Source organism: Vanellus vanellus, assembly GCF_965231255.1.
Source record: "Vanellus vanellus genome assembly, chromosome: 1".
Classification (NCBI taxonomy): Eukaryota; Metazoa; Chordata; class Aves; order Charadriiformes; family Charadriidae; genus Vanellus; species Vanellus vanellus.
The window spans coordinates 69690007-69705557 of record NC_138905.1 but is presented as its reverse complement, the minus strand read 5'-3'; the positions used below and the strand labels follow the sequence as shown (position 1 = coordinate 69705557).

At 42.3% G+C, this 15551-nt stretch overlaps 1 protein-coding gene across 1 annotated transcript in view; it reads right to left on the bottom strand.

The window, feature by feature from the left end:
• CACNA1C (calcium voltage-gated channel subunit alpha1 C) overlaps positions 1-15551 on the bottom strand; it is a gene marked incomplete at its 5' end in the record, with an annotated part of 495815 nt that overhangs the window by 71275 nt on the left and 408989 nt on the right. Inside the window, 10 exons of the mRNA XM_082498635.1 lie at positions 1155-1265; positions 3629-3787; positions 4242-4443; positions 5350-5496; positions 5604-5656; positions 6341-6448; positions 7602-7689; positions 9196-9302; positions 12708-12767; positions 12904-12963. Of these exons, the coding sequence (XP_082354761.1) occupies positions 1155-1265; positions 3629-3787; positions 4242-4443; positions 5350-5496; positions 5604-5656; positions 6341-6448; positions 7602-7689; positions 9196-9302; positions 12708-12767; positions 12904-12963 (1095 nt within the window). The remainder of the gene's footprint in view (positions 1-1154; positions 1266-3628; positions 3788-4241; positions 4444-5349; positions 5497-5603; positions 5657-6340; positions 6449-7601; positions 7690-9195; positions 9303-12707; positions 12768-12903; positions 12964-15551) is intronic.

The window sequence follows — 15551 nt, the reverse complement described above, 5'->3', positions numbered from 1 at the left end:
GAGATAGGATAGTGATATTGGGCTGAGGAAAAAAAATAAAATTGTGACTCTTCTAAGAATAATTCCTAGAAAGTGTGGAAGAAGGAGAGAGAGAGGCTGGGTGGGAGTAAAGTCAACACAGAGTTAACAGAAAAAGTAAACCCAAATTCAGTAGAATTGGAGACCTAAGTTTCTGAGCTGAGGATGAGGAAGACGTTAGGTTAGAGCTGGGAGGAGCTCTTAACTTCAGTGATTCCCTGAATGTTTAACATGAAGGAGAAGCGTGACTGTCAAAGATGATTGTTCTCATCTTTACCAATGTCATAACTGATGTTTCAGACAGTATTTGCCAACACCAATGTATCAAGGTATCGTTCAAGATAAAACCCCGTGTGTCAAAGTATTATTGAAGATATGAAATGGCACGAGGTACCTGTGTTTAGGTATCTGTACACACCACTGAACTTAAACGCCAAAGAAGAATGCCTTGTATAATCTTAAATTATGTGAGGACAGAATCTTTGTCCTTGTCCTGCAGCAGCCGTGCCAGCTTAGTTGGAAGAGTAGGTTATAACCATACCCCACGGTGCAGCTATACTAGTAAAATGCCATGGTCCAATGGACAGGACAATACTTTCAGACAGGACCTACTGGGTACTGAATGTTATCAATGAAGTCTTAAATTCAAAACTAAAGCAATCCAAACTATCATTGAGATGTAGCCCTCTCAGAAGAAACATTTTTTTCCAAAGCTCATAACTCAAAATGAGTCATGCTTGATTAACTTCACTTGGGCCAGGAGACTAATCATGGGATGCTATTTATAATTTATTTAAGGAAAGTCAGAGAGAGCATTAGAATAACATTCAAAATGGAAAACAAGTTATAGGCTTAACATAGTGTCACTATTATGACTTAATGAAAACAGAGAACTAGGAACCTTGTCTATTAGCAGAGACTGCTTTTTTTTTTTTTTTTTCTTTTTTGTGTGTGTCTAATCTCCAGTGAAAAGTTAATAAATATATGCGAGACTCCAATCCAGAGAGCAACTGTCCAGCTCAGTTACTGGTGGGGTAATAGATCAGAAAATTTCACCTCCTCCTTCTCCTCACAGCTGCCCCGCACACATGCACACTCACACAGAGGCCAGGAAACTCTATGCCTATAGCACCTACCTTGGGTTTGAAGGCGATTAATTTCAGGACCATCTCAACAGTGAAGAGGCCAGTGAAGAGCATGTTGAGGATATTCATGGCTTCCTTGAACATGCAGCTCTGACCGTAGTGCTGAAAAATAGCGTCCCGGCAGCAGCATGAGGAACAGACATACCAGCTAGTTAGGAATCCACAGGGCCCCTCCAGATCTCCCTGTATGTTCAGGTTCTCTAAAGAAAACCTCAGCACACTCCATATTTTTTCAATTTAGAATTCCCATCTCCCTTCACACACAAGCATTTCCATACCTCTAGCCATTTTTGCCATCTGGGTCTGCATCTCCTATCTTTTTTAAAAAAATCTTTTTGATTGGGGGCTACCAAAATCACACTTATCATTCCAGTTGAGGGCTCATTACAAATTTGCATAATGGTACAAGGCAGTCTTCAATTGTGTTTGTTATCTCACTCTTCCCTAATGCTTGGATTACTTTTTTTGTTTGATTGGTACTGCACAGTGAACAGGGGTTTCACTGAGCTGCTCGTAATGATACCAAGCCATTCCCCAAGTAATTATATTTAATTCAGGATTCTGCAAAGTACACGAGCAGCTCAAATCATATCTTTCCAATATGCATTATCTTGCATTTGTCAACTCTGAATTAAATTTGCAATCATGCTACCCATTCACTTAACTTTATTAAGATCTTATGAAGTTACTCTCTGTCTTCTACTGATTAATTCAAGTAGTGTCTTCCACAAATGTTGCCACCTCACTTGTCATATCCCTATTTCCAGATCATTATACTTGAGACTGATTGCACCGCCTTATTCTAAGGTCATCTTCCAGTTCATGTTATAAGACCCCCTTTTGTAGTTGCTTAACTCTGATAAACTTTAACCAACTGGGATGCATTTTCATATTCTACATTGGCTCAAGGTCATTTATCTAAAGGAGTTTCAGTTAAAACAATTCAGCTGCAGGTGAAAGCCAGGCCACGGAAAAATATATTGTTGAGGTGTTTTCAAAATTTCTTGTACATTTTCCTTGAAAGACTAGTACCTGCAGGACTCTGCTTAAAAATGTGGAATTTTAGTGGAATTTAGCTTTTGTGTTTGCTGTCTGTTATGACATTTGACCCAAATTTGGCCACAGTATAAGCCTTTGAAAAACTACTTTTCTCAAGATGGATATAGACTTCCCAGAATCTCCAGAGATGCTGTCCTGCTTGTGAGCTTGCAAACATCTCACAGCTTCTAGCTCTACCTGCCCTTGGCGTGCACCATTTTCACAGCGACTGAGCATGATTCAAAGCTTCAGAGTGAACATAATAGTCCTTCTCTATTGGTCCATGACAGCAGGACAATACATACTTCAGCTGAGAGCAGAGCACTTTCTCGTGCTCATGCTGCCTCACTCCTTTGTTGGTACCTTAGGCAAGACAGCAGGGGAAGCCTTTTCAATGGGGATAGGAAAGAGCTAGACCAGATGAAGAAAAAGTAGGGAAGTCAAGAAATCTGCCGAGATTGGGCTGGAGACAGTGAGAGAAAATAAGGTGAAAAGTGACTTGAATATAGGCTTAGACTGTCAGTGAGTGATAGGAAACTGAGGCTAGTTTCCTATCCCAGGGAAGGCTAGGAGTGGGGCAGAGGTGGGAGTGATGGAGTGGAAAAGGTAGTAGTGGGATGCTAAGGTCAAAAGGGAAGTTGGTGTAGGAGTGCATGGGGAGTTGGACTCAGTAAGGGACAGACCAGAGAAGGGAACAACGTGTAGCAGATGATCAAATAGAAAGAGCAGAGAGAGACTGGAAGGGAGGTCCATGGAGGGGTAACTGCAACTGGGAGTCTGTGCAGTGAGAAGGACTGGTTGACAAGTGGGGATCTGGACTGTCTGGGCCACAGACTGCAATAAGCAGGGACATTTTCAACTAGATCAGGTTGCTCAGAGCCCCGTCCAAGCTGACCTTGAATGTTTCCATGGGTGGGGCATCGACCACCTCTCTGGGCAACCTGGTCCAGTGTTTCACCACCCTCACTGTAAAAAATTTCTTCCTTATATCTAGTCTAAATCTACCCTCTTTTAGTTTAAAACCATTACACCTATTTCAACAGGCCCTGCTAAAAAGTTTGTCCCCATCTTTCTTATAAGCCCCCCTTAAGTACTGAAAGGCTGCAGTAAGGTCTCACTGGAACCTTCTCTTCTCCAAGCTGAACGACCCCAGCTCTCTCGGCCTGTCTTGTTTGGTTTTAAGCAATTAAAACAGAATTGTTGGAAGTGTCAGATATTAGCAGGAAGAGAACAAGAAGCAGATTCTTCTTTTTAACTAAATGTCATCAGTGGTGAACATGGTACAACAGTTTTTATCATGTCCCTGTCTTTCTCCCTTGATACATGTTGCGAAGGTGAAAGTAGGTCTCAACCTTGGCAATTTCTACATTTTACCCAACAAAGTCTAATAATTCATCACCTGTAAAATTTTCTGCTTGCTTACTTACTTGCATGGCCAGGCAGATGGTGTTCAGCAGGATCAGAACGAACATCAGGTATTCAAAATAGGTGGAGTTGACCACATACCAAACTTTGTACTGGTACTGGTTTTTAGGGATGTATCTCCGCAGAGGACGGGCTTTCAGGGCATATTCTACACACTGGCGCTGTGAAAGAGGCATGGGTAGATTTAAAAATCAAACCCAAAATACAGGGTTGGTCAGCTACCTCCAGATATAATAAAAATACAATGCGTTTCAAGTTTTTTACTGAAATTAAAATGCTTGGTAAAAGAATTTCTTTTAGGTTGTAATCTGAATGTGCATATTCTACCTGTTGAAGAGTTCCATATGCATTTGCTTTGGCCAGACAATGCTATCATGGTCATCTAATCTCAGCGAACCAAATGGTACAGCACACATTTTTAAGTAAATGTTGTCCCTTGAGCAAATTTCGCAGCAAGATTTTTTTTTGCTTGATTCCTGAAAGACGGCAGTGAAGCCAGCTTATTATTTTATCTTGTTGGCAATCTTCATGTTACTCTCTGTATGCGTTTCCTTCTTAAATGCTTATTCTCAATGCATTTTCTACCTTTAGTGGCAACAAGGTATTGTAAATTACCTGGTTTTTGTCCAGCTCACAGTTCTTGTACTCTTGTTCTCCTTGTTCCTGAAATGTGACGATGACGAAACCAACGAAGATGTTCATCATGAAGAAAGCAATGATGATGATGTAGATAATAAAGAAGATGGAGATCTCAACCCTGTGATTATAGATGGGTCCCACATCCTCCATGTGGGAATCAATGGACCTATACAGCAACCTGGAAGCAAACAGGAGCCCAATGCAGAGAAAATCTGCAACTGCCTTGAGGCCTTATAGGCGATTTTATAAAGTTTAATTTTGTGATTTTCTTCTACACGTATCAAAATTAATTCACTCACAGATGTGCAGACTTGCACTGATCTGAGTGTAAACTCTTGCGAAAGAGAAGACATGGCTCTTACTAACTTTACACATTTGAACCTGCTTAGGGGTGAAAGGTTTTCATAGTTGAACAATTAAAATTTAAACCAAAAGCATGCCCTTCAGTTAACAGAAGACAGGAAAGTCTGTGTTGTTGGGAACTGGGTTTTGTGAGAAAAGGGGATCTCAGCACTTTTAACATTTGTTAACACTGCTGTTGGCATCACCCGGTGACACAGGTCAGGGTCAGCTCCCTGATACCCTGCATGCCCATACCACTCTGACAGAGTGGAGCTGTGGAAGTCCTCGGCCCCTGTGGCACAGACAACACAGCCTGGTAAGACATCCCATGGCTGCCCAAACTGCAGAGATAGCACTGGTGTGTTTCCTATTGCCCTTCTGGCTCCACCCGGAAACTTGCAACACCTAGCAATAGTGGTAAGTACCTGACTGGCATTTTATCCACTTATATACATAATATTTGTAATAAATATTGCTATCACTGCTACTACTGATAATCGTTTTTAAGACCTAGAGACAGTGCTGTGCACTGTTTACAAGTACAGGAACAGCAATTCCTGCAGGCCCCGAGGAATTTACAAAGTACATACTACTACACTGACTGCTGCCACTATTGTCACATTTAATACTTTAGGCTTATTTTAATACTTAGAATGGGAAAGACTATGCTCAGCATTTGAATTTTCTCTTTTGAAATGAATGAGGACATTGCTAGTGTTGCACCGGTCCAAGAAGCACTCACTCTGGCCAGCCCTCAAAGGTTGAGACAGTGAAGAGTGCCATCATAGCAGTCAAGACGTTGTCGAAGTCAAACTTGCTGTTCTCCCAGCTCCGGGGCTGTATCATGGGCTGGTTGACCTCACCATCCTTGTATGTAATGTAGTACCCTCTGTGGATGGAGAGCAGAGAGAGAACATGGCAGAACTGCACTTCCAGTATGAGGCTCTGAGAGTGAGTGGCCAGTGAATGGGGCTAACTGGGAAAGGTCAGACCCACCTGCACTCTGCTGCTGTCTGCTTGGAGCTATCAGTGCAGCTGTACAACTTGCCCTTGAAAAGGAAAAAAGAGGAATGAAGCTTCCTTTCCCGAGTGGAAGGGTTAGGGCAGATCATGTAGCAAGGAGACTGCATTTACTACTTGCTTAACCAACCACGAGTATGTTTACATGCTTTTTTTTTCAGGTAGATGTGAGCAAACTCGACTGAGAGTTGCCTGCATCTGGGTAGTTCAGAGCACAGGTTTTCACCTGCTTGCACAGTACTTTTATGTGTACGTCCTGAGGTGCATGACCACGGCGTGCTGCAGAACACTAGTTGTCAGAGAACTGGTTAAGGTCAAAGAAATAAAAGCAGACATAAAGAAGTGAATGAATGACCTCCTCCTCTACAAGATGGGGGGTAGACAGCCTGCAAGTACCAATCCTTTAGAACAGCCCCCTTCACTTCCCTGGCACTAAGTCATGCCATAAGCTATTTAGGGAAGAAGGTGGTCACTGATGTTACTGGTGATTATTACGATTACAGATGAAGGGCAGGCATTCTGAATATGCCTGGTCCAGTTTTGGGGAACTGCTGGTAGCAGGAGCCCAAGTAACACTGACAGCACCTCAAATGTTTTGCCTTTGACACAGAATGTTCCACTTCCCCTTCCTCAAGCTTCTTCATGCTATTTTTCTTCCCACCCTGTAATACAGCTAAGTGTAATAGATGAATGAATGGGCCCAATGGTTTTACCTTAAACAACTGAACTCCAATGCAGGCAAACATGAACTGCAGCAAAGTGGTGACAATCACAATGTTTCCGATGGTTCGGATGGCAACAAACACGCACTGGACCACATGCTGCAAATGGAAGATAGGAACAAAAGAAACTTGCAGGATTGTTCTGAGCTCTTCGGGCTAAGGGAAAAGCACAAGACTAGAAATACAAATAAAATAATTTCATTTAACTATTGCCCATTAAGTAATGTCTCAGGAAATGGGAGAGAAGACCAACTTGTTAAGTTCCTCACTGTAGTCTTAGAAGCAGGCAGAAAGGGATAGCAAAATACCAGAGCTCATTTCTGAGACTTCCACCAGCACCGACTTACATAGTTGGGCATTCACCAGTCCACTGAAAGGAATTTATCTAATACAGCAAGGCTATGTTAAAATAGGCTTCTGAGTCCATCTGTAAGCCTAGCAAACTACATCATTTAACCTCAGTAGTGATGCTGGGCCATCCAGCTGGAAATCAGCTTGGCAGAAAAGGACCCGGGCATTCTGGTGGACACCAAATTGAACATGAGCCCTCGCTGCAAAGATGATGAATGATATCCTGGGCTGAACTAGGCAAAGTACTTCCAGCAGGTCAAAGTAGGTGATCCTTCCTGTCTACTTGGCACCAGTGAGAGGCCACATCCGGAGTACTGTGTTCAGTTCCGGGCTCCTCAGTCCATGAGAGCCATAGATGTACTGCAAGGAGTCCAGCAAAGGGCCATAAAGATCATTAAGGGACTGGAGCACCTTTCCCATGAGGTAAGGCTGAGAGAGCTGTGACTGTTCAGCCTCGAGGAGAGAAAGCTCAGGGGAATCTTGTCAATGTATATAAATACCTGAAGGGAGGGTGCAAAGAAGGCAGACCCATGCTCTTTTCAGTGCGGCCCACTGACAGGACAAGAGGCAATGGGCACAAACTGAAACACAGGAGGTTCATCTGAACATTGGGAAACACTTTTTTACTGTGAGGCTGACTGAACATCAGAACATGTTGCCCAGAGTGGTGATGTCTCCCTCCTTGGGGATATTCAAAAGCAATCTGGGCATGGTCCTGGGCAACCTGCTCTCAGTTACCCTGCTTGAGCAGGGTTGTTGGACAAGACAACCTCCAGAGGTCCCTTCCAACCTCAACCATTCTGTGATTATGCTAAAACACTACTTGAGCCATTGCAAAGGTCCTTGTAGCTTGAAATAACTTGAATTTATAGTTTACAGAACTCATTGGGACTCTTCTAACCTTTAGTCCTTTGGCTCTGTTGATGGCCCTCAGCGGTCTAAGGACTCGCAGAACACGCAGGATCTTCACCACATTGATAGCACTGGACCTGGAAGAAAGCATTAGAAGGTTAGAGAGACACAGCAATATAGGGGGCGTGCTGCTGTGCCCCCTCTTTCTTGTCTGAATTCCTACAAAGCCTTAGGACTGCTTAGGATAGTTAGAAAGTCAACTCTTTGCTATGACACTTCAGGGGCAAGGAAACTACTCTCTGATGTTTTCTTCATAGGCCTTCCTTCCGTCTTCTGGGCAGGGTCAGTATACATTCTCCAGGCTTTCACCATCTCTGCTGTATTAATGAAGGGAATGGAAGGGAAGGGAATGGGCACGGTACTTTTTTAAGCAGGGCAAGCTGCCAAATACCCTGTAGCTATCTATGATATGGAAATTGTGCCAAGATGTAGCCATCACAAGACATTTTCAGATAAGGTTCAAAGAAGCACTCCACTGAAATATTCATAGAAGTGTGGGAACTCCAGGTGACTCCAGCATTAAAGGTATACTGTCTACCTGGAGTTTGATCCTGCAATGTGCTTGGCCTCTGAACCTGCAAATCAATTAAGTGTGTACATAAATATAAGGATGTGTAAACTCCCACTGAATTGGTTAGGCTGACTTCTATACTTAATTTTAAGTACTGAACACAACTATCTACTACAACAGAGCTCTCTGCATCTTCCAGGACTAAAACACAGACTGAGAATGTTCTCCATGCTGTATGACATCAGGCCCTCCTACTGCTTTTGGGAACAGTTTTTTTGCTAACATATTAAGAGTTTAGTGAGGTTTTTAAGAAAGAAACAGCAGGTCAAAATGAGCACTGTGCCATTCTTAAGACATTGACTGAAAGCCCAATGGACCTGACAAATCCTTCTGCTTGGCTTAGCTCTGGAACATAACATGTGACCTGCTAACCTGTAATGGTAACAAATGGGAGCTTATTTCTCATCAGTTGCGAGACTACTTAAGAAACTCTATCTGACAGATAGAGTTCCACATGGTCAAGTAATTTTATAAACGTATTAAGCAAATTATCAGATCAACCAACACAAAGTGGTGTGACAGAAGCAGGATCAACTGGCACTGCCACCAGTACTCTGCAGATTCTCACACAGCTCTTCAAGCGCTTGATGGCCTTCCATTGACCAACACCCACAGCATCTTAGGAAGTAGCAAAACATTATCACCCCATTTTCCAAAGAGGTTATGAGAGCTCTAGAAGGGAACAGTAAGTCATTTAGCTGTCCTGCACTGATACAGTGAATCAGAGATCTTGGAACAAAGCTAAGTGTCACAGTTCCCAATGGACCAAGTTTCTTGTTCTCATTTACTCTTTCTGGAAGATCCCCCCTCCAAGGAAATGCTAGTGTAGCATTTCCCAATTATTACCTCCCCTCTTGAGGATGAATTTTAATGGTCTTGAATCATTTGAGAAAAATGCCTCCAGGCTCATAAGAAAAATCTTACTCAGATAAGACAATGAGCTCTGAGGTATCACCGCCCAACTCAGTCCTACAATCCCCAAAATACAGCCAGTTGAAAATAGTTCACTCACTGGATCCCAAAGGAGATGAGAGAAACGCTGACCACCAGCAGGTCTAAGATGTTGAAATAGTTTCTGCAGAAGGAGCCCTTATGGAGGAAAGCCCCGTATGCGGTCATCTGCAGGAAGGCACATGAAGACAGAAACACACTTTGCCATTAGCACCTGTTCAGAAACCAAACCCTTCTGGTTGTGCTCAGAGTATATAATTGGGGAGTATATAATTTTCTAATATAGCAGACAATTTACCCCCACACCCCAAAGGAGAAGTTGAGTCCCCATTGAAAGAAAAGAGAGCAAAGAAGACAGTAAGATAACTATGAAAGACCTAACTAGGGAAGGAACGCCAATACTAGGGTTCAGTGAGGAAAATACGCACTTTGAGTGCATGCAGTACCTAACATTTAGAACCAGCAAAGCAGCAAAATGACTATTTGCAAAAACTACTCTTCGCAATCATATGCTTTTCCCTTTTTCTTCAAGGACAGAGGACACTTGTGAATAGGACGCTTGTATTACATAAAGGCCTCTTTAGCTAAATTGAGTAAATAATACAAAATAAAAAGAGATATTTAATAACGTTTTTCAATGCTTAGACGAGCTGCAGTGGACAGTAGAGCTCTTTTTACTCTATGAAATAAAAAGAGAGTCCTTCAGGGATCAGATTCTTTGGAGCTGAACTGAAGCAACAGTAGGAATTCCTGCTGTCTTCAGTTTGCTCCATCTGTTCAGCTCAATATCCCTCTATATCCCTTTTCCTACTCCTACCCAGCTTCCACCATTTTTATTCTAGAAGCAGATGCATCTCCCCCTTGGTTTTCCTCACAAAGCCCAAGGTAAGATTCCTTGAGACAGGGTGGTTTCTTTGTGGAGGTAATCATTATGAACATCACCCAGCAGAAGAAAGGAAAAATTTTACATATTTTACAAGGGACTCTCTGCCTCTTCTGGGTATGAAGGGGTATTGAATACCTGCTGGCTTTGAGGCAGATGTCACAGCTCCAGAATTGGATTAAGTGAGTGTAAACAGAAACAGGTCTCAGCCCCAGTGTCAGACCTAAACACTTCTGAGCTCAGAATTCGAATTTTAGACTGAGCTCAGTTACAGAATGGGACTAAATGAGTCTGGCACAGTGAAAGAGGGTGAGGTGATGGGGATATTTGTACCACCTACCTTAGACTCGGTGAGTGATCTAATGTAGCTGCTTTGAAGAAACCCCATCCCCACAAACTGCTAATCTCCCTCCATTACCTGGGTTAGGAACACAGGCTTCTAAATTTGGTCTTCTGGATCTCATCTAAGTTAGATGTCTAAAGTAACTTGAAGCAGACACCACGAGACTGTTCCTCAATGACGAGTTCTAGCCAGACTCCCAGCTGAGAAGCATGAACTAAAAATTCAAACCGGAGTTTTCTGGCTCCTGCTAATAGCTCAGGATGGCATACTTGCTAGTGGTTTCCAGCCATACCTGCCTGGGACAACTTTATTCAGAGAAGCGTGGATATATCAGATTATTTTTTTTCACCAAATATCCATGACATCAGGGAACTGACTATCAATCAGTCAGACAGAACTTAGAAGGGGAGGAAGTATAAACTCTGGTCTTGGCTTAGAATTTATACTTATAGACACATTCAATTGGGGAAGGCGGGGGGGGAGGTGTTCTTGCCATAACAAAGGTGGTAAAGATGCCCTTTACTGGTTGGATTTTGTATGGCAATCTTGAAAGAAAGGAGACACCATTGAAATCAGGAGGGGAAGCTCTGCTGAATTTAAGTTCTATACGAACTGTGGTTCTCTCAAGCCTGTTGGGAAATTTTGTTATCTCAGAAGAGACTCTCAAAAAGTGTATAATCTATGTCTGTCTCCCATCTGGGGCACTGAACAAGCTTTTAGGATGCTAATTAAAAAAAACCTGGTGGTTACCTTGCTAACATTCATCAGACTCCACCATGGCAGTGTGAGGCTTGCAGGTGTCATGAGCAACATAAGGGCAGATGAAGCTCGTTTCTCTACAGCCTTGAACATCCCATTGCCATTTATTCCTTTGTTTCTTACCATTTAAACTAATGTTGCTCTTGTGCAAAACATTGTGCTCAATGCAAGGCAGCAGAGAAACGTGCCCTGAGAAACCAAGCCATTTGAACAGAAGGATTTCTTAAACATTTGTAGTCCTTGCACTGCTCTCCCACTTGAACCTAGAGAATATCCAGGGTTGTTGAGATACATCCACTGAAGTTAACAGGAGGACATCGGGAAGGCTCAGGTACTATGCAGTACACTCCCCTGATAAAACCAGAGCAATACGCCTATGGATTGGGTCAGGTTCTGCTTCCACTGAAGTCATTAGGAGTGTTACCATTTCCTTCAGTGGGAGCAGAATTAGTAATTGTAAGTTCAAACAGGTGCCTTGAACTGTGGTTCTATTTTATAAATGTTGCTGTTGAGATGTTTTTCTTTTTGATCAGCCATTTGGGATCTGCATGTTCAGATTTATTGTGTAAATGCAGATGCACGCTGCACACAAGCATAATATGTACACCTCTTTGGAGAACATTACGGCTTTGATGATTTTAAGCAATATCAAAAAGTACGTTTCTCTACAAAAATATGCAGGGGCCACCCTGCTTGCCAGCCTCCAGTATGGATACTGTTATTAGGGTCTTGAGTTGCAAGATTTGTGCAACTGCAAGGTACTGCTTGCCAGCACTTAGCGTTAGCTTGCTGAGAAAAAACCCAAGCTGCCAAGTGAACCTAGCATTTAGAAAGCCAGAACTTTGCTCAATTACTGTTATTTAACTTATTAGCCTACCAATTTGGGAAAATTAGAGTTAAGAACAAGGCAGCCTATTTTTATTTTCTTCCAAGCTAGATCATTCTCCTGCACATTTCCCTGGGTATATAGAGCACGTTCCTGGGAAACGGGAAGCCAAGTTTCAAACGGGCAATGCAGCAATTTTCATTGGTGTTTCAGTGATTTGAACTCTCAGTTACCTCTCCACACCTAAAAATTGAGCTTCTGCACTGTGCTCCCCATCTCCTACTTGACTGTGTACCCTGTAACCCTACAGAAGTCATTGGCCTCCCTCTGGCCCAGCCTCATGGCTTGTGCAGAACAGAGACCTTCTCTTTGGGTTGTAGCATGTGTTAGAGGAGGTGTATACGCTCAGGGTCCCTTGCACAGCAAACAAATCCTGTCTTGGAAAGACTGGCCAGGGTAGAGAGAGAAATTTAAGGGGTGATGGCCTTTTTCTTGGTCCCCTCTTACTTTCCCCAACAGGATCATCCTTTCATTGCGATTCCCCTATAAAGCATTTTTTTGACATAGGCCCTGAATTACAAGTTTGAATATCAAAATTTCACAGAAGACTTTTTAAAGCAACTAACAAAACAATAAAATCAAAAGATAAACAATCCTTTGAATAGAGATAATAATGGGGTTAAAAAAAAAAAAGAGAGCGATAGAGAGCAAGAAAGAAAGAAAAAGAAAGGAGAAAACAAGTGTATTGCTCAGATTGGTTACCTTAAGAATAATTTCTAATGTAAAGATACTAGTGAAGACATAGTCTGCATTGCCTAGGATCTGAAAAATAAGCACAATCGGGTTAGTGGTACTGAGCGTGACCCAGGAACAAACAGGCGTGTGTGTTAGCAACAGATAGTGGCAGAAAACTAGTAAGCTTGTGAACAAGTTATGGTAGAGAAGATGGGCACTTTACCTTCAGAGCAATTTCAATGGTGAAAATGACAGTAAAAACTATATCAAAATAAAAGAGAATCTGTAAAAACAAAAGGGAATAGGAGTGGGGAGGGTAGATCAGTGACTGATCACTTGAATGGGAAATCACAGTTCAAAATCAAATACATATGCCTTTTAACAAAGGAACACAGAGGACTATATAGGAAATGGTTCTGTGACGTCGTCTTGTTGAATGCAGTGAGGGTCCTCGCACAGAGGACAAGAAGCACATTCCGTTAAATCTGTTCCAAGTTACAATCCCATGAGGGCTCTAGAGGCAAAATAACTCTTTGGTTGTTGTTGTAGGATTTTTTTTTTTTTTTAATCTGATAAAGAACAGACAATTCAAGCATTTTCCCAAATAGACTTCCAAAGTGAGAATACAAGGATGCCTGGTCTCTCAGCAGAAAACATGAGATTCCTTCTTATAACTTCCACTCAGTCTTGTTCTGTGCCTTTCGCAAAGGAAGAAAAGCAAACTGCAAATTCCTGCTCTAGCTATCTTTTTTTCCTCTATCCTGATTTGCCCTGGATTAGAGTGAATAACAAAGACACTGCCAACTGAACAGAATTGCAGCTCTTGTATTGCAGCCATAATTCAATCGTGTGCTGAAGGTGCCTAACTTGGATCTTGCATCTTTCTATTGGCATCCTGGATTACAGGCAAGCTGAAACACTCATCATTCCCATGAAATTAGACCTGGTGATGGAGATACCGGTGGCACGCATAGCAAACCACAAAAAGTGGCCCCAGAGTGTCACAAAAGGCAACAGCAAGTCTGGAAGCGTAAAGTGATTTTCAAAGTAACAGCATCAAAGATAGAAACTTCTTTCACTGTTGATTAACTGACATCCCGCAAAAGGAAATGGGAACTTTCTCATTGACTAATGGGACCGGAATTGAACTCTTTGTTTCCAATGTATTCCAATATCCCAAGCCATTTTAGTGTTATCTACCCTACAAATAGTGAAAGTCAAAGGTATTCATCCTTTGGATTGCTGTTGTTTTAGCTTAACCAAATTCTAAACTGGAAGGGCAATATACGGAAGCTGTAGAAAACGGATCATTTGTGAAATTTAAACATTTACTGCTAAAACACTAATAAGCATACAGCAGTAAACTGTCCTCTCTCATCCCACAGGTGTTTATTGTATTTCAATGCCTGCGCCCTAACTCAGATTTATAGGTGGCTACGTTCTTACAGCTTGGTATGCCAGGGGCAGTGGGTTAGCTACTGCAAACCACAGGGTTATTTTAGATTGCACTGTTTAAGCATGATCAAAATCTGGACTAATTTGCAGACACTGAATGTCAAGTGGGGGGATGTACCACTTACTGCTACCGTGTAACTTAAAATCCTTCAGGTCACTACTCAATTTTTGACCCCAAGTTGTTCTCACTTCTTCAAGGCTGTCTTGGGCTATATCAATTTTTGCAACTTAAAGAATTAAAAAAGGGCCATTTCAAGGATGGACAGATCTCAATTACATCCTATATTAATTTAGGCACATTATAATTGGAAATGTCCCCTTGCATTGCTGCCTTGTAGGTCCTGATATTTGGTTATTATTTCAATGGAATAATTTTATAATCAATTAGCCAGATTCATGGGTAGTCTAAGGCTGTTTTGCATGACTCCACCAACACAAAGCAGTCATAAACTTGATTAAAGTGGGTGATTAAGCTGTAACTGCAGCTGCTTTACATCACCTGAGCACTGCAAACCAGCTAGAGCATACTGGTGAATCTGGCCCCAAAGCTGCAGCTAGTAAAGATATCCCCTATAGATGAATTCATGCCTAATGAAAAAGATCACTGCTCCACCTGTGCAGGCAGTACCATTTATCATCAGGCATATTTATTAGTCTCTAAATATGAATTTACTGTAGAGTATACTAAAATGTATGAGTACCTTGCCAAGGTGCAAACAGTAGACTATTGTGAGCACAGTCTTAGGACTTGCTTGGGCTTTAAAGGCTGTTTGATCAGACTGGGGAGGCGCTTCCAAAAAACTTGCTGCCTGAGCCCTGTGTGACACAAGAAAGACGCAGCCACTAGCCTGCCCTGGGACAGGAGCAGTGTCCAAGCCTCTTTACTAGCCCCTGCTGGAGGACCTTCTCTCCATTCCTGTTTGTGTCAACAGCAGCACTAGTCTGCATGAGCCCTTGTGCACAGGTTATTGCCTGATTATGTCCTAGAGTGAAGGTAGAGGCAATTAGTTTGCTTTCAGCTTGCTTGCTTTCTTTCCCTCCCAGGCCCCTGTGCGGGCAGAGGGCAGGATGCAATCTTACTGTTCTACTGTCAAAGTGCAAAGGCAGATCACATTTGCAACCCAAACATCTTGGCAGTGTCCCCTTGTATGATACACTTTAAACATCTGTACCTGCAAAAATTAAACACAGATTTTCATGCAACATCAGTGGCTTCAAATACACAAGACAACACTTTGCCCCAAAACTTCATCTCTTTTATCCAGGACAACCAGCTTTGACTACTTTTTTTCTCATTTAAATCTTTCTGCTACAGATTCTGCGGCAGCTTCTGTGGCACATCAGAAGTCCATATGCCAGCTGACATCACACTGCAGTGCTAATACATATTTACATACATCTATCCCTATGTGGTGG